The 24796-nt window shown below is 40.7% G+C and overlaps 1 protein-coding gene across 1 annotated transcript in view; it reads left to right on the top strand.

Moving 5' to 3' along the window:
- LOC149184058 (uncharacterized) overlaps positions 1–24796 on the top strand; it is a 274518-nt gene that overhangs the window by 20438 nt on the left and 229284 nt on the right. The window contains exon 2 of the mRNA XM_089417390.1: positions 15760–15965. Within this exon, the coding sequence (XP_089273516.1) occupies positions 15760–15965 (206 nt within the window). The remainder of the gene's footprint in view (positions 1–15759; positions 15966–24796) is intronic.

The following is a 24796-nucleotide window of genomic DNA, read 5'->3' as shown; positions in this document are numbered from 1 at the left end:
TAAAGTTAATGATGCAAATCAAGTTTTGTTTCTTAGAAATAAGTTGAAGGAAATTAAGAAGGGCAAAGATGAGAGTATGCAAGCATACTTCTTAAGAATCACCGAGATCAGGAACGATCTCCTATCTACTGGGGAGACTATTGCTGATAGGGAAATGGCACTCACAACTCTTGGAGGATTACCATCCAAATGGTACGTGTTCAAGACTACTCTTCTGAACAATAATATAAATCCTGGTTTCAGGGAATTAATGGCTAGATGCATTCAAGAAGAAACAAGGGTAGAAGAGCAAGAAATGCCCATGCCTAAAGGTCCTCCTGCTGCTTTTTCTTCTCATGCTAAGAAAAGAAATAATTCCGGGACTAAATCAAAAAGAAAGGCTGGACCTAAGGGTGGAAGAAAAGGACGATGTTACATTTGCGATAAAGCAGGTCACTATGCAAGGGAGTGCCCTGATAGAAAGGACTCACACCGGGACGATGATCAAAATCCCTCTCATGGCAATCAAAGGAATGGCAAATTCAATAGCAAAGGTAAAAGGAGTGCTAGAAATCAAGGAAGAGGACAACCATTCAAGAAGGCTAGAAATTCCAAGTATGAATCCAACATTGTTGAAAATAAGCAGGATGAATATTATCTACCAGCTGCTCTATCTACCTCTGCTCCTTCGGACTCAATGGGAATTTGGCTCATTGATAGTGGTGCCTCAAGGCACGTCACTGGTTACAAAGAAATTCTCCATAATCTAATAGAGAAAGAAACCAACCTGGAAATTGTCCTTGGAGATAATATGAAATATCTAGTGAAAGGTGTAGGCAATGTCTCTCTCAAATTGAATCAAGGTAATACGATCCACTTACAGGATGTATTATATGTAGCTGACCTCAAAAAGAACTTGGTGTCCATCTCAGCAATGGAAGGCAAAGGCTACAAGGTAATCTTCAGCAATGGCAAGGTACGTATATGGAAAAATAATGTTAAAGATGCCTTCACTCTTAGGTTTCGAGTTGATTCATTATATCAGGTCGGTGGAAGTCCGCTAGGTGTCATGTCTTGTGACACATCTCTTTAGTGCGAACTTTGGCATCGGAGGTTTGCCCACCTTCATTATAAAGCTCTACCCGATGTAAGACAAATGGTAACAGGAATGCCCGAATTCTGAGTAGAGAAAGAAGGTGTATGTTCGGGATGTGTCGAAGGAAAGCTCAAAAGGGGACCATTCCCCTCGGGCCAAAGCAAGACCTCCGATATATTACAACTGGTTCACTCAGACATATCTGGTATGATGCCTGTGAACTCCTTGGGAGGATATTCATATTACCTTACTTTTACAGATGACTATTCTCGAAAGACTTGGATATACTTCTTGAAAAAGAAGGATGAAGTGTTCTCTTGGTTTCGACACTTCAAAGCCTTGATCGAGAATCAAACCGAAAAGAAGATCAAAATCTTAAGGACTGATAATGGGACTGAATATGAATCTAATGAGTTCCATGATTTTTGTAAAGAGGCTGGCATCAAGAGGGAGACTACTACACCATATACTCCTGAACAGAATGGTGTGGCGGAAAGGAAGAACCGTACGATTGTGGAAGCTGTCCGTGCCATGCTCCATGATCAAAGACTTCCGAAGTTTCTATGGGCCGAAGCTGCAAACACCGCCGTATATGTACAAAACCGATGCCCTCATCAAGCATTGGGTTCCAAGACTCCTGAAGTTATCTTCACCAGTAAGAAACCTGACGTATCTCATTTTAGAGTTTTTGGAAGCGCTGTATATTTTCATGTGTCGAAAGAGAAAAGGAATAAATTGGGTGCATCTGGATAGAAGGGAATCTTCTTGGGCTATGGAGAAAATACTAAGGGCTTTAAAATCTATGTAGCCGGTCAAAGGGTAGTCGTGATTAGTCATGATGTCACCTTTGACGAAGATATGGCCCTCAGCAAGGTGGACAATCTTCTGACTTTGAGGAGCTCTCAAGAAGTCGACACCAGGGAACCAAAAGAAAAGGATGATGAAACAATGCCTGATGTGGAAGAACCCATGGATTCTATTGATCTACCTGAGCCTTCCTCTTCTAGGAAGACGCCCTCTTGGCTTAGGGGGATACTTGATGATGCTGAAGGACACTCTGCACCTCGAGGAACCTTCCGTGAAAGTAAGAAACCCAACAGGTATCAGGGATACCTGACCATCATGAGCACAATCATACAAAATGAGCCTTCATCATTCTCAGATGCCATCAAGCATCAAGTATGGAAGGATGCTATGACTGAAGAATATGAGTCTATTATGAAGAATGATGTCTGGGAAGTAGTTCCTAGACCCCAGGACAAGACAGTTGTCACTTCTAAATGGCTTTACAAGATAAAGCATGCAACAGATGGAAGTACGGAAAAATATAAGGCTCGTTTTGTCGCTCGTGGCTTCTCCCAGAAGGAAGGTATAGACTATGACGAGATATTTGCACCTGTTGCCAGATATACCACCATCCGCTCGATCATAGCCCTTGCAGCTTCACAAGGATGGAACCTACATCAGATGGATGTCAAGACCACGTTCTTGCATGGTTCGATCAAAGAAGAAGTCTATGTGGAGCAACTCGAAGGATTTGAGATTTATGATTGAAAATCTCATGTATGCAGGTTGAAGAAGGCTCTCTATGGGTTGAAGCAAGCACCCCGAGCATGGTATGAGAGGATCGATAGCTACTTGATGAAGCTGGGATTCACTAGGAGTGAAGCCGATCCTAACCTTTACTTTAAGGTTGAAGATGACAAACCTCTCATACTGGTGCTGTATGTGGATGACCTCTTCCTAACATGTGCAGACCCTCTCATTCACAAATGTAAGAGGGAGTTGGCTTCTGAATTTGAAATGAAGGACTTAGGACTGATGCACTATTTCCTAGGACTTGAAGTCTGGCAGAAGCGAAGGGAAATTTTCCTATCTCAAGGAAAATATGTGGTGAAGATATTGGAAAGATTCGGTATGGTAGACTGCAAACCTGTAACTACCCCGATGGAGCTTGACTTCAAGAAGTTAAGCGGTAGTGTTGCTGGACCTGTTTTACGAAATGCTACCGAGTATCGACAACTTGTTGGAGCATTAATGTTCTCAGTGAACTCCCGTCCAGATATATGCTTTGTAGTCAACACATTAAGTCAACATATGGTTGAATCTCACCACATACATTGGATTGGTGCCAAGAATCTGTTAAGATATCTTCGTGGCACAATTACATATGGGTTAAGATACACTGCCGGAGATGTGAGACTACTTGGATACACTAATGCTGATTGGGCAAGCAGTGTGGTGGATCGTAAGAGCACTTCCGGGTGCTGTTTCTCTTTGGGATTTGCTTCGATATCTGGATGAGCAGGAAGCAGAAGTCGGTGGCTTTGAGCACTGCCGAGGCGGAGTATATTGCTGCTAGCATGGCCTCTTGTGAGGTATTCTGGTTGCGGAAGCTCTTCAGTGAGCTGTTTGGATTTACATTGGATACCACCGTGATCCTATGTGACAACTAGAGTGGGATTCGTTTGTCAGAGAATCTCGTATTTCATGATCGCTCCAAGCATATCGATATCAGGTACCACTATATTCGAGATATGGTGCAGCGAGGAGCAATAAGGCTCCAACATATCGGTACAGATGAACAAGTCGCCGACATCCTGACAAAGCCCCTAGGGAAGGTCAAATTCCTGACCTTTCAAGAACAACTTGGTGTCGTTCAAAGACCCTCTGATGAGGGTCCTGTATGATGTATTGAGCTCTGGGAGCTCTGGGGGGTGCTGGGTACTTCTTGGAGCGACATATGACCATAGGGTAAAAGAATCAAAATTTCCCTGTAACACCCCGTGGTGACTATGTAGCAGGATGATTAGTTCTCCTGTGAGGTCTGGATGATGTGTTCTCCATGACGATTATGTAGCAGGATGATTAGTTCTCCTGTGAGGTCTGGATGATGTGTTCTCCATGAAAATTGTGTAGCAGGATGATTAGTTCTCCTGTGAGGACAGGATTGATTAGTTCTCCTGTCGAGGCATCCTACCCATGCACTCTGGGACTCATGGGAAGTACCTCTCATCTGATCAATGAGCAGGGAAATGAGGATAGGGACCATAGTAGTATCGATGGACGCATCACTGTATCTACCGTATTCCCTATGCTAGGATGACCTTCATTGATCTGGGATCAATGATGCTGGTTTGGGACCAGTGGTAGGAGTTGTACCCATTATGACGCTGACTTCGGGTCGGTTGAGACTGGTCTGGGACCAGTGGTACACACTCTGAGACTGACTTTGAGTTAGTGGAGGATGATACTGGTCTGGGACCAGCGGTAGGAGTTGTACCCATTATGACCCTGACTTCGGGTCGGTTGAGATTGGTCTGGGACCAGTGTTACACACTCTGAGACTGACTTTGAGTCAATATGGTACATCCTTGATCATTTCTTCCTCTTCATAATTCGGACAAAGCAGAGCAGATCACAACAGGGCAGAACAGAACAGAGTAGAGTAAGCAGAATAGAGTAGAGCAGAGCAGGGGTCAAGCTGTACAAGGCAGTGCATTTGATGGATGAATAGTAGCGACGACAGAGAGATTGCAGACGAAGTTCTCCCTAGTTGAGAGGGAGTGTTAAAATTGGCAACTGGGGCCAAACTCCATGTGGGTCATCTTATTCATGGCTGATAATATTTTTATTAGATTCCTCTTGTCGAGAGGTGTAGGATTGATCTAAAGATCATCTGATTCCGATAAGTATTTATGGAGATATGAATTTATTTTGATTATGGAATAATTATCAAGCCGACCTACAACTCATGTAGGCTCAAAAGCCCAATAGTCGCATCTATTCAATCATCAACAGTTGTATATAAATACATGAGGTCTTTTCCTCGTTTGGATTCACTCAACTCATCACATCTCTCTCTCTCCTGTGCAGAAAAGAGGCTCTTCTCCTACTGCGCAGAAAGAGACTCTTCTCTCACACGTGTGGAAGGAAGGTGCAGAATTTAGGGCTGCAACTGCAGAACCAAAGTTTGACCAGCGTTGACCATCAGTCTGCCTCTCAGAACTGCGTTGTAGGTGAATCTGGATCTCCTCTGAAGGCCGCATTTTTTGGTGAAGGAATCAAGCCGATCCGACGGTCGGTTTGCAAGATATTGTTTGCCCTAGTTTCGCTGATCTAGGGTTTGCTGCTGCTGATGTAAATCAGATTTATGTACTATTTCTCTTTGCTGAATTATTGAAGATAAAGGAAGATTTGATCAAAGGGTTTCCCCACATTGGGGTTTGTCCTTGGCTAGCCGCCACATCTTGTGTCTCTTGTCTTGGCTTGTTTTCTGTCGATCGTTTAATGTTCTATTTGCACTTTACTTTATGTACATGTGATTGCTAATCTGTGGATAATAATAAGAAAGATAAGTAAGCTGCTATAAGCATTGAACATACCATAACTTAACAGTTAGAGTTCCACTCTTAGAATTTGATTATTTTCTTGATAATCCAAGACAATGGTTGCGGGAACTAAAACTCTATAAAATAATACTCATTTTGCTAAATGCATTTGTGGTCTTCCATTGCTTTTACTACATATGCTATTTGTCGAGTTATTTTAGCATATTCAAGTTGTGTTTGGAGTACACACACAAAAGTCCTAAAGACATTTGTCCCCCATTAGGCAAATAAATTTTGGCTTTATAACAAGTTAAAGGACTTGGAAGTTGCAAATTGATATTTCAAAAACTAATGGTTTGGGAAATAAACTATTGTTACTTTCATAAAACCTATAAATTCTAAGCCACCTAGTTATAGAATGACAAAGGGTAACATTGAATTAGAAGGTGATGGTTAAGCATGGTTAAGAAAATCCCAAGAAAAAGTGAAAAACACAAAGTACAAGTTCAATAGTTGTTGTAGGTTTTTGTTGACATGCAAGTGTTTGTAGAGAAGTTCAATGAACTATTTGTTAATATTGTCTAATTTAAGCAACAACCCATATGATATTTTTTGAAATACCTCTTCCATGGGACTAAACAACACTATTATCACCAATCTCGAAGCAGTTAATATTTCAATTGCCCAACTCATAATATTAATTGCAACAAAAATGAGAAACCCTTTAAACCCTATATAAGCCCAATAGAAGCCACATATTAACCTAAAACCCCTAGTTAAACTCTAGATATTGAGTTATTACATTTCTACTATTATATTGTTATGTAGGCTAGAATGTGTGAAAATTTCTGAATCTAACAAACCGTAAATCCTACTGCAGGAAACTAATTTGCATTACCTACTTGTGTTCTTCAGTTTAACAAGTTATTTTTAGAAATCTTCAGAGAATACTAATGCAAATACACTGTAGCCTACACCAATATACAAACATCCTACACCAATATACAAATCAAGTACTAAAAAATAAATGAGACAATCACACAAAGGACACACTTATTTTTGGAATAAATGTTCCCGGAAAAACCCAGTGTAGGAAAACCGATGCATCAGATATGAGGGTTTTATTATTAACCAGATTTCTGAATAGAAGTAGGGTGCCAAATCCGGCTCACCCAACAGAGAATAAACCCGACAAAAGTACCTCTATCCGGAGATAGATATTTTGGTGAATCCAACAACTGGATGAACAAACCCCACAGGTGACTGCGCTGCCCCTAGTGCTGTGCAGCGATGGTTGCTCCGAGCTCTGTGTTGGAACTACGTCACCCTCCTAGTGAGCCTTCCCAACTCAGAAATCGATTTGCTGAACTGCTACTTGATCTGCCTCACAGAAACCCTAGTGATACCTCTAAGTGACTACGTCAGCGCCTCTAGCCTCTGCGTCACCCTTCTGGAGCTGTGTTGTCTCTCCCTAGTGCTGTGCTGCCTCTTTGCTATGTATTCTCGGCCTTGGACTGAAGTCCCTCTGCTGAACTGCCCCTCTCTACACTAGAAGCTCACTCTGAAATTCTTAGCAAACCACGCCCCAAAATTTTGATTTAGCTCAAGTGTTGCTGTGTGTGTGTGTTCTCCAACTGACCCCAAGCCTCCCTTTATACTTTTCCTGTTGAGAAATCAACGACCGTGATCTAATCTCTAATCAATGGCTAAGATTAAATTAGACTTGATCCTCATCTCTTAGAAGCTTCTCACCCATATTTTCATTAATATCCATTAATATTTTAATTTTCCTAAGTTCAGACTTAGGAACCACATTAAAAATATTAATTATTTTAATAAAATACAATCCAAGTGGAATTTCACCAAACGATTTATGGGTCTTGGAGATCTCATGTGTTCTAGACCCTCCACAAAATTTCGGAGCTAGAGCACATCCGATGCTACCCAAAAATCAACACTCCCTCTTAGCGAGGAATGTGCTCTAGCAATACTTCCCAGCAGAAGTATCACACTGATCCACGACATCGGTCCTCTACGCTGCTGATGCTCGACCTGCTGCCCCTCATCCACTGCGCTGTTGCAATCTGTACTGCTGCCCATGACATTGCCATTGTCACTGCTGCATTTGTACTGCAGCTCCCTCTCAATATGCTGCATCATGCTGCCCATAGCACTGCCACTGCTAACTGCTGCACTGCAACTCAGTTGCTGAGAAGTAAGCAACTGAAAAGTCACCCAAAAGTTGACATGCTGGTCAGTTTGGATGCCCCTTGATGCTGAAGCTACCTCTGCTGCTAATTTGTGCTGACCCTCTGATGCTATTGCGTTGCTGTTGTATCTGCTCTGTGCCTCCTGCACTGCTGCAACACTCCACTGCACTGCTTCAGACTTTGGCACTCTAGCTCTACCGCTATTGCTCCACTATCCCTTGTACCAATTGACTCCCGTCATTCTGCTACTGTCATTAAGGGCTCCCGTAGCCGTATGTGATCCAAGAGTTTGGGCACCTCGAGGGTCCTGCTCTTTCCTTTAGCTCTTTCGAATTACAACTCTAAATCACCCCACCTTTCTTTTGGAGTTGTGGCTGCCATCTCTACGACTAAAATTTCGAACTGGTTCTCTTCTCCCTCTTTCGCTGCTGCCCCAACAAAACTCGGATCTGGATTTCTTTGGTGCTAGAAATCCTTTAAGGAAGAAGCTCCCTCTGAATTTCGATTTCCTTCACAGAAATCCTTCTGCCAATCATTGTCGAACCACCTCTCTTATCTCTCTTTGCTGCTGCTCGACACTGGATCTATATTTCTTGGCAAGATATCTTCTGAGGAACTGATTCCCTCTACTTTGCTTCTGCCCCACTAGGTACTGTTCTGCACCAATAGAATCAACACCCCACCAACAACTCCAAATGAAATCTGCGCTACACCTCTAGCCATTGTAACCAGAAAAAAGAGACTCAACAGTCTTTGTGCTGGTCCAGTAACCACTGCGCTGCCCTCTGCAACAACAATGTCACCCAATCAAGCTAATGCAGGCTCTACGTGAGCCTCCCCTGGTGACTGCGTCACCCCTTCTCTGCTCTCTTGGCTTGAAACTGCGTTGTCTCTTGGGACAACTGTCTTCACGCACAAATTTTTCCTCTGTCCTTTCGCTGATGGCTATAGTTTTCCTTGATCTGCAATTACTTTGATACCATGTGAAAATTTCTGAATCTAACAAACCAGAAATCCTACTGCAGTAAACTGATTTGCATTACCTACTTGTGTTCTTCAGTTTAACAAGTTATTTTCAGAAATATTTAGAAAATACTAATGCAAATACACTGCAGCCTACACCAATATACAGATCAAGTACTGAAAACTAAATGAGACAATCACACAAAGGACACTTATTTTTGGACTAAACGTCCCTAGAAAACCCAGTGTGGGAAAATCGGTGCAACAGATATGAGGGTTTTATTATTAAGCAGATTTCTGAATACAACTAGGGTGTCAAATCTAGCTCACCCAACAGAGAACAAACCTGACAGAAGTACCTCTATCCGGAGACAGATATTTTGGTGAATCCATCAACTGGATGAACCAACCCCACAGGTAACTGTGCTGTCCCTAGAGTTGTGCAGTGATGGCTGCTCCAAGCTCTGCATTGGAACCGCGTCAACTCCTCTAGGAGCTGCGTCACCCTCCCAGCGAGCCTTCCCAGCTCAGAAATCGGTTTGCTGAACTGCTACTCGATTTGCCTCACAGAAACCCCAGCGATGCATCTAAGTGGTTGCGTCAGGTACTCTAGCCTCTGTGTCACCCTTCTGGAGCTGCTCTGTCTCTCCTTGGTGCTGTGCTGCCTCTCTGTTATGTATTCTCGGCCTTGCACTGAAGTCCCTTTGCTGAACTGCCCCTCTCTGCACTAGAAGCTCACTCTGTAATTCTCAACAAACCACGCCCCAAAATTTCGATTTAGCTCAATTGCTGCTGTGTGTGTGTGTGTGTTCTCCAACTGACCCCAAGCCTCCCTTTATACTTTTCCTGTTGAGAAATCAAAGGCCGTGATCTAATCTCTAATCAAAGATTAAATTAGACTTGATCCTCGTCTCTTAGAAGCTTCTCACCCATATTTTCATTAATACCCATTAATATTTTAATTTTCCTAAGTTTAGACTTATGAACCCCATTAAAAATATTAATTATTTTAATAAAATACAATCCAGGTAGAATTTCACCAAATGATTTATGGGTCTTGGAGATCTCATGTGTTCTAGCCCCTCCACAAAATTTCAGAGCTAGAGCACATTCGATGCTACCCAAAAATCAACATAACGTTTTGTTGTACCATTTCATTATAATTTTACCCTTTGTCTTCTATATATATACTAAGGAGACTTAGTCTTGGCATCTTATCCTATACATTGTATTTATTGTAAAAGTAGGTTTCCCCCTCAATGTGGATTTTAATTACTAGTTTCTTATCATTTTTAAGGTGCAAGGTTCATAACATTTGGTTTCAAAGCTATGATCCTAGGGCTTTGCTGCTTCAAACTAGTAATTTTGACATTTTTTCTATAATGTTTTTTGGGGGAAAAGTTTTAGACTTTGAAATTTTGAGCAAATTGAGAAGAAATCTCAAGGTATTCTTAGTAATTTTTTTTTCAAAGAAATGGATAGTAATTTATATTAGAATGAAAATATGGATTCTGGGTTAGAACCCTTACATAATTCTTCATGTTCCACAATTGTATTGCATTTAGAGGTCCAAAATATAGAAAATCTGTCCTTGTGACAATTTTAACCAACTATTCTAAATAAGTGCTTGCTATATTCTCGACAAAAACTCCTAATCGCAATATGTACTTACATAATATCAAATGGTTATAGAAACTATTAGTTTATCTGTCAGAAGTAGATCCTGGTCCATCAACTTCTCCATGCAGCTCGAGCCCCCATCCTCCCGAGTGCTTTTGACCTTTTTCTTTAGAGGTTCATCATTGTCCCTTGTCACTTCCACAATGAACTTAATGTCGTTGCTGGAGTTTTCCTCGAGCTCAACCAACCTAATGTCCCAAGCTGTCAATTCAGTTGGAATTTCAACTTGAAATTTTTCTATTTTACTCTGTAGTAATTCATGTTTATTATCCATGAACAATTGATACGTCTTCCGCTCCTTCTCCTCCGAAGAGCTCCTCTGTTTGAGGGTGTTCAACAAGCCTTCAATAAATTCTGGTAATCTTGCCAACAACTTAATCATTTAACTTGCTCGTCCTCCTGATAATGGTCCCTTAATTCCTCCATAGGAGAACTTTGATGGTCCACGCTTTGAGCGTCAAAAGTTAATAGTCGCCTTTGTCCACAATTGTGGATACTCAGCAACAACACAAAGCGTGATTGAAGGACAAAACAAAACCATATATAACCCCGTTTTCCTCTGAACTGCCACCATGGATCATTGAATTGCGAAGCTTCCAAATCCATGTCCGAATCACGATGAATTCCTTAGGATGACAATCGAATGATATGGAGGAAAAGAATTATTAATGCCATTATGCAATGAATTGAATGCTCTGGCAGGGATGAGGCTCCCCTTGCTTGTGTAAACACCTTCCAACCTTGAAGTATTAAAACTTTATGCCACTTGTCTGCGCATGTTTCATCCTTTGATCGCCGTATGTTATGATGATTTAGATAGGGGTTCATCTTCTTTGATCCGTGTGGCTAGAAAATTAGTGTTGGCCATCATTCCTTTAGTGCTAAAACTAGATTACGGCCCGAGATCCAAGTGCTTGTGGGGAGGAATGTTAGGACGGATTTCTCCTTGAGAGCTCATTCATTTTTTGGCTGAGAAAGCCTTTATAAACATTATTATGATCATAATATTCATTTTCAAGATTCATGGAATGGGTGAGTTTAGTATCAACCTTTGATCTAATTCTAAGTTCCCTTGCTCAAGTACGGTTACTCTATTCGCCAATGAATTTTCCTTTGTGTTAAGCTGTCTAAGCACGTGAAAAAATTCAATTTGCTGAAATTGCACTGATTGTAAAACGACCCTTTGAAGGATAGAAGGAAGAGTTAAGCTTCGCGATCCTTTAGCTTTCCACACCTGACGAATTACAATCATTATTCTCTAAACACTGATACTTTGGTGATTTGCTTTGATATTGCTTTTCCAATCCCTAACAAAGCGCTAGATATTCATCTTGGTTGTTGGATGTGACACCTAATCCCCAGGCATATTAAGTCTCTATTTTCTCATCAAGGCGAAGGATAACCCTTCCCGCTCTTGCCACCCCTTGGTAAAGATTTTAGATTTTGATTTACTATACTTTTGGAGATATACCCTTGTGGAAGTTAGGGTTTGTGAATGGCCTTGAAATCAGTTTCAAATGAGTGATCTTGGAATTTTTTCTATAATTTTTTTTTTGGGAAGATTAAGACCATGAAATTTTGAATGTGGTGATTAAAAGAGAGATCAAAAAGAGCTGAGTGTCCGGTGCATGGACTTTTACTATCTAACCAAGTGACAAAACCATGTTGATAAGTTGAAAACCAAGAGAAAAAACTAGAGAGATAGAACCAAATTATGCTGATGGAGAAGAGTCGAAAGGAACCGCCTCTATTGGCACTTTGCCACTGCCAGGAGAGTTTCTTGGGTCAGGAGGGAGGCCAAGATGGTCTTCAATCCACTCTATGCACCAGTCTAGGTACGTTAAAGACTAGTGGAGCTCATCAGGCATGAGGATAATTTCCTCCTTTGTTTAACTCTGTCCAATAAAACTTTGCCTCGTAATGTCTCCATATGCCAATATAAATCCACCATGTGCATGTACTGATTTAGTTTCCCCAAGTATGACCAACATTAGGGACCCAAGTTGTAACTTCCCTCGACATTTTTGTGTCTGATAGACAATCATGTTCCCCAATAATATCCCTCGTAGCCTTAGTGAGCTTTGCTTTGATGTATGGAGGCATTTGAGAGTGATACAAACCATCTGAGGATTTCGCTCTCTGATGAGCATGAGAGCCCCCTTTTGCTTCATAATATGTGGCCCCACAACAACATCTTGCACACTGACGCGACATGGTAGACGCTTAAAACTAGTGATGGAGTTGCTGGAGAGGTTGATTATTATAGCTTCAAGGACACAAAGAGAAGGGCATATTATAACGGAGCAATTGAACAAGAAGACTATAACAAAACTAGAAGGGTTCCAAAGACCAAAGATTAATTCCTTAGGAGCGCTCGACGAGAATGGAGGGGAGTGTGAAGTAAGAAGTAGGAGAAGAGGGGCATTGAGTACAGAGAGACAGAGAGGCAGAGATAGTGTCGAGAGAGCAGTGAGCAGCCAGAGAGAGTGACGTAGGAGCAGCTAGTGCTCACGCAGGGCCACGCAGAGGCAGCTAAGTGCTGCACAAAGCATCAGAGAGGCCAGCGTAGCTGACGCAAAGGCTCAGAGAGCTGACGCAGGGCCCCTTGGGCCTGACGTAGGCCAAGATAGGCTGATGCAGGGCCTCTTGGGGCTGATGTAGGCCAAGATAGGCTGACGCAGGGCCTCTTGGGGCTGATGTAGGCCAAGATAGGTTGACGCAGCGCCAGCGCTGGGCTAGGAGAGGCTGACGCAGTCCAAAGAGAGGCTGATGTTGGGGTTTCTGGGGCATATTTGTGCTGAGTAGCTGCCGGAAGGATTATCCGGGGTTTCAGCTAGTAGATTTGTCAGAAACTGAGAGGCATTGCTGCCAAGGAAATTCTCAGTTGGTTAGGCTAGTTTTGGCACCCAGATTGTACTCTGATATTGCTTAATAAGAAAACCCTCAGATCGCTGCATCGATTTTCCCACATTGGGTTTTTCCGGGGACATTAGTCCAAAAATAATGGTGTCATATGGTGTGTTTGTTTCTGTTTCTTTTAGTTGTTGGTTTGTAATATGTTAAGCATGCACTAGTGTTTATTTTCAGTATTTACATTGTAAATAACTTGTTAAGGAAAATCACAAGTAGGTAGGAATAAATTAGATAAAGTGCATGGAGGGTTTCTAACTAAGTAAACTTAGACACTTCAACATGTATTCTGTAGACATGTTTTAGGCAAAGAGTGTTCTTGCTGATTTTAATTGTGTCTTCGCCAGTAGATTGTATAAAAGTTTTGAGAAACTCTAATACTCCACCAATTAGAGCCATAACAAGTGCACCACTATTACAATCAACGTGTAATAGTTCATAAGTTCTTAAGGTAGGAAATGACTGAACTCTCCTCCATAAAATACTGCTTTTAATTTTCAACTTTCTACCTTCTTGATTTGATAAAAAATTGATTAAGAAAACTTCAATACCAACTTCACTATACTATGTCAATACTTCAATTTCAGCATATAAGCCACCACTCATCATATAATGTATATCATGGCAATGCCATCATATACCATACATACGCACTTCATAAAGAGAATTCAACACTTCAATTTGAGCATATTAACCACCACTCATCTTATAATGTATATCATGGCAATGTCATCATATACCATACATACGCACTTCATAAAGAGAATCCAACGTGTACATTCCCATCACAATGCATAGACCATACAATAATAACATATAATAAAATAAATTCAACACGTATGGGGCTCCCTTTAATGTATAGCTTCAACCAACGTTTAGTTTAAATGCCTCACATGCACCATACCGACAGAACACACCAACACATTCCGACGCATAGCAGATCAACTTACCAGACCAACGTACTCACCAAACGGATCAACGCACTCACAGTTTAGGATAGATGTAAAGACAGTTCATGACATAGAAATAAAATGTCCAACATATAATAAGCACCTGTAAGAACTATTTACCATAACCGAACTCCAAAAACCATATATATTACACGATCACCTCCTTTCTATTTGCACGCGTCGTCAGTGTCGATTTAGTATTGCAGGAGGTCGTGCATTTGGTCGAATGGGATTTAACTTCCATATTCTAAACTTTACTTCTGAAGTCAATTAGTATTTTTAATTCGTTCACTTCATCGCTTTTGGCAAAATGACTTTTGAATATAAAAGATTGGACAAGATTTGATGGGTGATGTAAACTTCACGCAACAAGGGTCGCAGGTTAAATTAAATGCCAAAATTGCTATATGGGGCATGGGTCAAAGATCATAAGCGTTTATTGAAAGCTAGAGGAGGAGGTTTGTACCATGTCGGAGAAACTCAAATATCACAACACGGACTCTCTGAGAGTGAAGGTTCCTTCACCAGTCAACTCTGTGCGACTAGCAATATATGGGAATTTGGTGCGCCGGGAAATGGAAGAATTTGAGGCATGGGATGGCGTGAGAATGAACTGGAACAGAAGCAAATAAATGTATATTACCCACAACTGCTATGTACACACCTTTGAAGCAATTGAAAGTGGCGGTGTTACCATACAACTGGACATGGTGGAATGGAATTTGCAGACGTTGCTTAAATCTCAAGCTGTGGAAAAGGAGCAACTTATTCTACGAACCTTTTTTTTGTTGGCTTCCCCAGGCTTCACGCTGACCACACATTTTTTTTGCTATTTCGAGAATGTAGATAGCGCAGACAAAGGGACAGTTCTGCACAAATGCCCAAAATCACTGCACCTCAAAACTAGTGATTCAAATTTCAGTAGGGTAGGAAAGACCAAGGGTTCCAGGGCTGGCAAGGGTAACAAAAATGTCAACGCAGGCATTTCTGAAGGGCACAGATAGGATTTATGACATAGAAACGGATTTAGATACTTAATTTGTCAGATGGCAAATAACCAGTGAGAGAAATCATCATATAGAAAGAGAGACGAGGAAATAAGTGCCAAACAAAGATATAACGGCCACAAAACACAAGCGGCTCACACTTGGGTAGGAAATTGCCTACAACTCTGATACCATGTTAAACACATACATGGTGAATGCAGAATATGAAGGATAAGCATTTGATTGCATCGATTATTCACAATGATACATATATATAGTACATTGGTGTGACCTTTGGATTCATATTCCAAGTGGTTGTTCACATTTCACACCAACCCATAGAGGATTAGGTGTCCAACAGAACATATGATTTTATTTGAACTCAATACTGCGTTTAATTGTTGTATTTGCATTAACATCCAATTATAGCAAGTTTTATCATATAGTGTTAATATCTTTACATATTTTCTGAGTCTTACTTTTGAAAAATAATTTCTGCAGGGGATATATGAGAAAAGTTTGCAATGACCTAGAGATTCATTTTGGACATGCCCTTTTGATTTCTTGATATGTGCTGAATGGTTTTCTCTGATTATTGTATTTTACTGTACTATTAACAAGTATATTATGCTCATTTCTATAGCTTGTTTGCAGTGAGGTCAACGCGACAGATCCTTTACAAAGTGGATATTTAAGTTTGCCGATTGATAATGAATCACAGAATTCTGACACTGATAATGAAAGGACTGATGTACACAATTCAGATACATATCAGACATGTAAAGTTGGATCTTGGTCTACTGAACAAGTCAGGAATTGGTTTCAGCAAAATGTTCCTTTTGAAGGGAATCGCATGGAAGGTAAACTGTGACTTAGCTTGTTTTCTAGTAGTCCATTCATTTAAAAATTTGAACTTCTATTGGTTCAATAATTTAGAAACATGGATTTGGGCTTTTGTTTCAGAGGCATTTCAATCTTACCTTTTAATTCTTGTTGGTAGCTATGCTTAGACATTTCTAGTCTTTCAACTTGTTGGAGAAATCCTAGACTACTTGTTACAGCATGTTAATTTTTCACTTTTCTATGCTAGCACAATAACTTAGCCCAATTCTTTCTTCAATTAGCAATCACTTTTAAATAAATTTAATCTTCCAATGAAAATGAACTATTATAGATAGAGCAGTTAATCCAATATACAATAGAAAACAGCCAACAGCAATAACAAGAGGCACAAGATTTGGTCAAAGACTAGGGAAAAACCCCACAAGGGGGAAAACCCTTTCAAATTCTTCTATTAGATTGTCATCAAATGTTCAGCAGAGAGATACAATGTTCCAACTCAACAATAAAAAGTAAAAGTCAAATCTTTGACTTATCCAACAATTCACTAACCAATATCCAGGAGATGAGCCCAAAAGTCAAATCTGCAATTTTGGTCAAAGTCAACAACAGCTGTGGCAGCCCTAGCAAGTCAATGGTCAATGGTCAAAACTCCTTCAATTCAGCTTGGTCAACTGTCAAAAAGTGCAGCCTTGAGTGCTGGTCAAAGATCAGTCAAAATAGTCCCTCCAAATCTGGTCAAAGTCAAACTTTGAACTGCTGAAACTCTAGTTGCATATGTGGTCAACGCTGGTCAAAGAGCCTAGAAAGGTTCGGGCAAACAGCCTTTGACTTCGGTATTCCAAAACAGATCCAAATCTAGTCAAACCAAGTCAAAATGAACAAAGTCAACACTAGTCAAAGTCCCAATACAGAAATAGAATTTGGCCCAATCAAAAAAGACTCTCTCTCCTCTTCGCATGTGTGAAAAGAACCTTCAATTTTCAGAAGTAGTCAAACCTCCAAGAGAAGAAGTTTGGAAGATAAAACTATCTAAGAAGTTTCTCAAGCTCTCAGAAAAATCCTCTTCTCATGTAGGTTTTTCCGAATTTTCAGGTTATTCTTCCGGCAGCAGAGTTAATAATAGTCAAGCCTCTGCACTTCGTTCTTGGATCAACAGTGTTGCTCTTCCAGAGTTTGGAGCCATATGTTCTCAAAGGAGTGATTGCGACGTTTCAAGGTTTCTTTGTCAGTCGATTTGCAGGAGCGATACCGACGCTGTTCTCAAAGATGGTTGCAATAGCTTATTTTATTCCGATGTTCCGCTTCTAGTTCCCCCTCTCACCTCCGTTCATCTTGAGCATCCAGCGTTCTCAAGTGATGCGGCTGGTTCTCAAGATGAATCTCCCTACTCGAACCCCTTTTGGTTTGATGCAACTTGTCCTGAAGATCACTCCCTCGCTGATCGCTCCCATTCGTGTTCGAATTCGGTCGCTATTTCGAATCCTCTGTACCAACTTTCCTCCAACGCGTCTTCACTCGTGGTGATTCAACCCTCTTCATCCGATAGCACTCATGACCGTGTGTACTCCGGCTCTAGCTGTGCTTCGAATGCTCCCCCATCCTTCGCTGACCATTTCCCCCCCCCCCCCCTGTCATTCCATTCTCCAATGGTTGGTGGCCCTTCTAACCAACTTAATGATATTTCCAAGTCGGTTGGAGGTTCCTCCTCCAGGGCCCGTCGAACCAACTCTAGCTGCACTTCGAATCCTCCCCCATCCTTTGCTGACCATTTCCCTCCCTCCATGTCATTCCATTCTCCAATGGTTGGTGGTCTTTCTAACCAACTTAATGAAATTTCCAAGTTGGTTGGAGGTTCCTCCTCCAGGGCCCATCGATCCATAGAGGTTAAGCTTGATAATAACCTCCCCAAAAATCCCTTAGTCAACAATTTCTTATTAGGCCCCAATCATTCCAATGATTTGGGTTTTTCGTCTTTTTTCTCTTGTTCCTCTCCTATTAAATCTATTCATATTAGTAATTATAACAATAATAATAACAACCAAATTAATAATAATAATAATAATAATTATAATTATAATCATAATGTTGATAATAATAATAATAATAATTCCCTCATTCCTAATAATAATAATATTTCTCTCTCTTCTTTTAATACTAGAGTAGTGAATCTTTCTAGTTTTGCTTTTGACCCTTCTGTCTATAGTCTTCTGGAGAAAGGATTAAATTTTGCTCTTGCTCCAAGAAAAATCCCGGTGGAAGAGATTATTTGTAACATTGAATTTGAGATAAGGGACTTATCGGACATCACTAAGGATATCATTAAACAGGACTGTGCGGTTATCCTGAGAAAGGCAAAGCCCCCCAAGCACAATATTAGTAAGCTTGAGTTTGAGGCTCTCAAATCTTTGAACAATAACAAGGACATTGTTGTTCTGAAATCGGACAAGGGTGGAGCTATAGTTATCTTAGATAAGGAGGATTACCGGAGAAAAGTGCTGAATCATCTTTCTAATAGCGGAATCTATAGGAAACTTAATAAGAATCCCTTAAAGAAGATCTCCAAGACTATATCTCTAGCTATAAAATCTAGTAGCATTGTTATCTCTTTTAGCCATAAGCTCATCAAGAGTAGCCCTATCACTCCTAGGATTTATGGGCTTCCCAAGATCCATAAGGAAGGGGCTCCCCTGAGATCCATTTTCAACACTATAGGAGGGCAGCCGTATCTTCTGGCAAAGTATTTAGTCCAAAAGCTAAAACCCCTTGTTGGCCTTACATAATTCTTTGTCAAAGATTCGTCATCATTTGTCAATGAGTTAAAAGGTATAAAGTCTGATCCTGGTGATGTTCTTGTGAGGTTCGATGTGGTCTCCCTCTACACTAATATCCCTATTAATGAGGCCATCGAAGTGATCAAGCGCATTACGGACCCTGATACAGCTAAATTAGTTGAAATCTGTCTTACCTCTACTTTCTTTAGCTTTGATGGGGAATTTTATGAACAAACTTGTGGTGTTGCCATGCATTCCCCTCTTTCCCTTGTAGTGGCTAATCTGTTCATGGATGACTTTGAATCTAAGGCTTTCACCTCAACTCAAGTTAAACCAAAACTATGGAAAAGGTTTGTGGATGACCCTTGCGTCGTTTGGTCTCATGGTCAGGGAAAGTTGGATCTTTTTTTCCAGCATCTTAATAATCAATCTAGTTTCATAAAGTTTACTATGGAATGTGAAATCAATGGAAGCTTTCCTTTTCTCGATGTCCTTATATCAAAAAAGGATGATGGTTCTTTCTCCCACCAGGTCTTTCAGAATAAAACTCACACGGAGCAATATCTTCATTCTAATTCCCATCATTTCCCTGCTCAAACGCTGGGTGTTCTCAACACCTTAGCTACTCGAGCATTAAGAGTTTCTGATGAAAACCACCTTAATGATGAGAAAACCCATCTCCTTAATGTTTTTTATAAGAATGGATATAGTAGGCACCAGTGTCTTACATCTTTCCTTAAAGCTGAAAAAGGTCCTAAGGTTAAAAAAGAACCCAAGGATTGGTGTTCAGGGCTGGATCTTCCATTTATCCAGGGGACCATTGAGAAGATTGCAAGGAACCCGAGGAAGCATAAGGTTCCCTCGACCTTTAGGCCCCTTAACACCATTCAAAACTCCCTAAGATCAATGAAAGACCCTGTAGGCCCTAAGAATATGAAAGGTGTTACATCATCCCATGTTCCTATGGGACTCCATACATTGGTGAAACTGGCTGCTCAATAAATCAAAGGATTCATGAGCATGCAACCAACATCAAACATGGGAGGACCCGTTCTTTAGCTTTGGCAGAACACGAGGAAAAAACAAAACATACATCTGCGTTGAAGAGGCCCGGGTCATTGCAAAGATTGATCATTTCCATCACCGTAAGTTTAGGGAAGCCATAGAAATTGAAAGGAGGCCAAGTAATTTGAATAGAGATGATGACTGGAAAATTATCAGTGGTTGGGTACTTGACTTGTCTTCTTACTTTTTTTTTAATTCTTTAATTCTTTAATATATTTGGATTGTTTAGTTTTTTGTCAAAAAAAAAGTATGTTTAGTTTATTAATTTCTTTAACTATTTTAATCCTTTTGAAATTATTATTATACATTTTAACCCTTTTTAATTATTATTTTATTTCTTAACATTTTTATTTTTATTTTTATTTTTGACTTTCTCTTGTGAATAATTTAAAATTCAATGTGTTCCTTTATTTAATATGATTAAAAAAAATGTATGTTTAATTTAATCTTAATTCAATGTGTTCCTCAATTATTTTAATCTTTTTTTAAATTATTATACACTCTTTTTAATTATAACCTTTTTTTGACTCTCTTTTTAATAATTTATAATTCGATGTGTTCCTTTATTTTTTTATTTTTTATTTTTTACCTTAATGTTCTAGATTCTTATTAATTAGATTATTTAAGTTTGACTATAAAATTATTTTTATTATTTTATTTTATTTTTAGATAGTTTTATTTCATGTTAGTTTTAGAATATTTCTTTTGAATAAATATTATTTGTTATATTCTAACAGCTAGTTTCAATATATTAAAAATATTCTTTATTAATAAGAATATTTTAGTCAAAACTAATTGTTATATTCTAACTGTTAAAAAATATAAATTAATTGTCTCTAAATCGCTCTCCTTATTTAATCTGATGCCAAGATCTGACTCTCCATCTTGTCCTGACAATGAACCACACTAGATGGTTCGAAACACGTAGACAAAATATCTTGGATGTGATTATTACTGAAAGATTTCTCAATATTTAAAGGAGAGATGTGTGATGTGATGCCCCAAAGTGATGTGACTTATGGTGTATTTATATGCTTCTTAGGTGGACGAATTTGCTTGCCCAGACTGATTTGTACTTTTGTGTACTTGTGGGTTTCATATTAAAAATTAAATTTTTCCTTGACCAAATTAAATTCCTTTAAGGGCTAGGAAGGGTCTTTCTTGATGAGGAAGGCTGTCCAAAGGAGGAAATTTGTCCTTGAGTTGCCAAATCAACAGAACGTCGATATATTAGTATGCCTGGTGGGTTAGCTTGAGTGCTTGAGTGTTGTGAATTGAAATAAGAGGTCTTGGGGTCAAGTTGTTGGGTTGAATATCTGTGATATGTTGATACTTGACTATGTTGCGCAAAACTTCAAAGAACCTGACGTTTCGCGCTGTACCTGTACTCGAAACTCCGAAACTTGGCTGAAACTCGACCATCATGCAATCATCGATTGGAGTTAATATAGACTTGTTTTTCCTTTTAAATTTTCATCTATGGGTCTTATTCCCTTTTTCCTTGCAAGATAATGTGTTATTCACTTATATATATATATATATATATATATATATACATATATGACGTTTTGACCGAAGTCTCCATTTTTGGGAGGTGACGTTTCTAAACATACCTGTTTTGGAAACTCCGAAATGTTTCAGCGTTTCGTGCAACTTAGATATTCGATGTCCCTGCCAGATCATGCATATTGTTACATACCCAATAACCCCTGTTCACTGTTGAGTCTGCAAGATCCCTCAAAACACCATAAAATTTTCTCTTTGATACCAAAATCAATTTCTTGTGTTGGCTGCGGAATTCATTAGCAGAAGAAAAGCTATAGCAGCCTTAATATTCAATGCAATCTTAAAATATGCATGCAATCCTACAATGCTTTCATCCATAATTTTACAAATTAATTCCATACACACAGAATTCAAAAGACTAGAAATAAAAAAATGTAGAACATGTTATCACAAAATATGGCACCTTAGTGCAAAACCTTCACAAGGTACTAAGATTAGTGGAAAATTGTAGGTGTTGCCACTTTCACATAAGTAACAACTGCTGAAATTTCTAAGTCTATCTGTTAGAAATTTAATCTGTATTCTTCTGGTTTATTTCTTCTACTTTTTATTTCTAAACAAGTTATTTAAAACATATAAATAACGAAATAAACATAATACAATCTCAACATCTACAGATCAACAACTGAAAGAAAACAAACACACAAGTGATACCATTATTTTTGGACAAATGTCCCCGGAAAAACCCAATGCGAGAAAACCGGTGCAACTATTCTGAGGGTTTATTATTATGCAGTATTTCCTTGAGTACAATTGGCCAAATTGGCTCACCCGACAGAGAAAAGTAACTGGCAACAATACCTCTCTATTCGGAAATAGGTATTTAGAAAACCTGTCCCACGAAACCCTCTCCAGCGACTCTGAAGCACTGCGTTGGCCCTTCTGGCCTCTGCGTCAGCCCAAATCCCTCCGCGTCAGCCCTTTGAGGCACTGTGCAACCTCTAGGACCCTCTGTGTCACTCCAGCTGCTCTCTACGTGGATGACGCAATCCCTCTGGGCTTTGCGTGGCTTGCTTTGGCTGCTGCCTCTCGCTCTCTGCCTTTGCGCTGGTCTCTTGGCACTGTTTCCGCCTCTTTGTTTAGTACTGACTGCCCCTTGCTGCTGATCACTGATTCGACTTTTCTTAGCAACCCCGTTCTAGCAAATCGAATCACTGATCACTCTGATGTGTTCTCCAACTGACCCTCAAGCCTTCTCTTATACTTTTCCTGTTGGTCCTTCAACGACCGAGATTAAATCTCTAATCAATGGCTAAGATTAGATTTGGCTTAATCCATGACTTTTGAAACCTTTTAACTCAGTTTTATATTAATACCCATTAATATTTTATTTTTCCTAAGTTTAGACTTAGGAACTCCATTAAAAATATTAATTATTTTAATATCTCCCAAACCGGGTACAATCTGTTCAAACCATTTTTGGGTCTTGGAGATCTCACGTGCTTTAGCCTCTCCACCAATTTTCATGGCTAGAGCACATCCAATGCTACCCCAAATCAACACTCACTCTTGGCGAGGACTGTGCTCTAGTAATACTCCTCACTGAGCACCACTCTAATTATCTGGCACCGGTACCTGCGCTGATGCTAGGCCTCCCCGCCCAACATCCTCTGCACTGCTGCATCCTGTACTGCTGCGCATGGCCCTGTCACTACCACTGCTGCATCTGTATGACAGCTCCCTTTGCATCGATGTTGCTGCTGGTCCTTTCTCCCAACATTGCATCTGCACTACAACCCCCTCTCATCATGCTGCATCGTGCTACTGCTAACCGCTACTGCATTGCAACTCAGTTACCGAGAAGTAAGTAACTGATCCACCCAACTTCTGACATCTCTGTCAGGCTAGAAACACTCCTGATGCTGAAGCTCCCTCTGCCGCTAACAAGTGCTCCCTCTATTGACCTCTGCGTTGCTCCAACAAATCCCTGCATCTCGCACCGTTGCACACCTCTTTGTGCTATCCTGCACTGGTGCAACACTCTCTGTGCCTCTCGCATTGTTGCAGCCTGCTAGCCTCGTGCTGCCTGGGGACTCCTGCATTGTAGCACTCTCTGCCGCTTCATCCGCATCTGTTTCTATCGACATCTGCTAGTCCTGCTACTCTCTCTTCGGGGCTCCCGTAGCAAGGTATAATCCAAAGAGGTTGGGTACCTCAAGGATCTTGCCCCTCATCGCTTGTAGTCTTCCTAACTACAGCTCGATGTCTTCCAACCTCTTCTTTAGAGGTACATGAGCACTCATGGCACAGTCGTCATCCTCCTCGACCTCCTTCTCCGCCTTTGCTGGCGCTGCCTTAGAATTAGATGCCTCTCCCTTGTTTTTCTTCCTTGAACCCAGTTCCCCACAGTGGAAGCACTTGACCTTGGAGAGGTCCTTCTTCTTCCTCTTCTCCTACTTTCCCACAGATGCCAGAGTTGCATCCTCTTCCTCTTCCTTCTTGATCTGGACTCCTTTGCTGCTACTTCCCGTCTTGCTCAACCGCCTGATCTCCTCTTGGCGAAGAGCTGCCCACAATTCTTCCCAATCTAGAAGATCTGCCCTGCCCAATATGCTCTGGACAAATGTCTCCCACTCCTCGGAGACTGCGTTAAGTGCGGTCCTCACCAACATCTCTTCATCCGGCGTGGCCCCTATGGAAGTCAGTTGGTCCCGGATCTCCTTCAACCGACCGAGGAAGTGATCTATCTGCTCCCCCTTCTGCATCTGGTATGACCGCAACTAATTCTCAAGTAACATCTTCCTCTGCACGAAAGTATGCTGGTACAATTTCTTCAGGGCGTCCCACATTTCCTTTGCCGTCTACTTCTCAGCAATATGTTGGACCACATGATCCTTGACCCCATCAAGGATGATGCACTTCGCCCTGGCCATTGCCTCCTTGAACTTTTCATTTTTAGCCGGGTCAACTGGGATCGCCATTGTTCTCAAGGCGAAGGCTTTGATGCGATGTCTATCTAGAATGGATAGGATTTTGGCCTTCTAGACCACAAAGTTGGCCGCCCCGTCCAGCCTATCCTGATTCCTTAGCCCATTCATGGCCATCTCTCTACTCTTCTGTCGACTCCTCCGAGTCTCTCTACTTCCCTCCAGAGGTTCTCTCTTCGACTCCTACTAAGTCTCTCTACTTCCCTCTGGAAGTTCTCTCTTTGACTCCTGCTGAGTCTCTCTACTAACCACCTAGAAGTTCTCCTTGCGACTCTTGTTGAGTCTCTCTACCTCCCGCCTGGAAGTTCTCTGCTAGACTCCCTCTGAGTCCCGATTTCCCTTCTGGAAATCCTCCTGCCAATCGTTAAGTTGCATCTCTCTGATCTGCTGTGCACTTGCAACACTGATCCAGATTCCTTGGCTAGAAATCCACCTCGGTAGCAACTACCTCTACCTTGGTTTTGTCCTGTTAGGTACTGTTCTGTCTATAGTACCCCACCAACTTCGCTCCCACAAACC

The sequence above is a fragment of the Pinus tabuliformis genome, chromosome 3_2, assembly GCF_031772625.1.
Source record: "Pinus tabuliformis cultivar Carrire ecotype Pingquan chromosome 3_2, CPIR1, whole genome shotgun sequence".
Taxonomy (NCBI): Eukaryota; Viridiplantae; Streptophyta; class Pinopsida; order Pinales; family Pinaceae; genus Pinus; species Pinus tabuliformis.
Note: the sequence above shows the minus strand (reverse complement) of the source record. Positions and strands in the feature narration are given on the sequence as shown.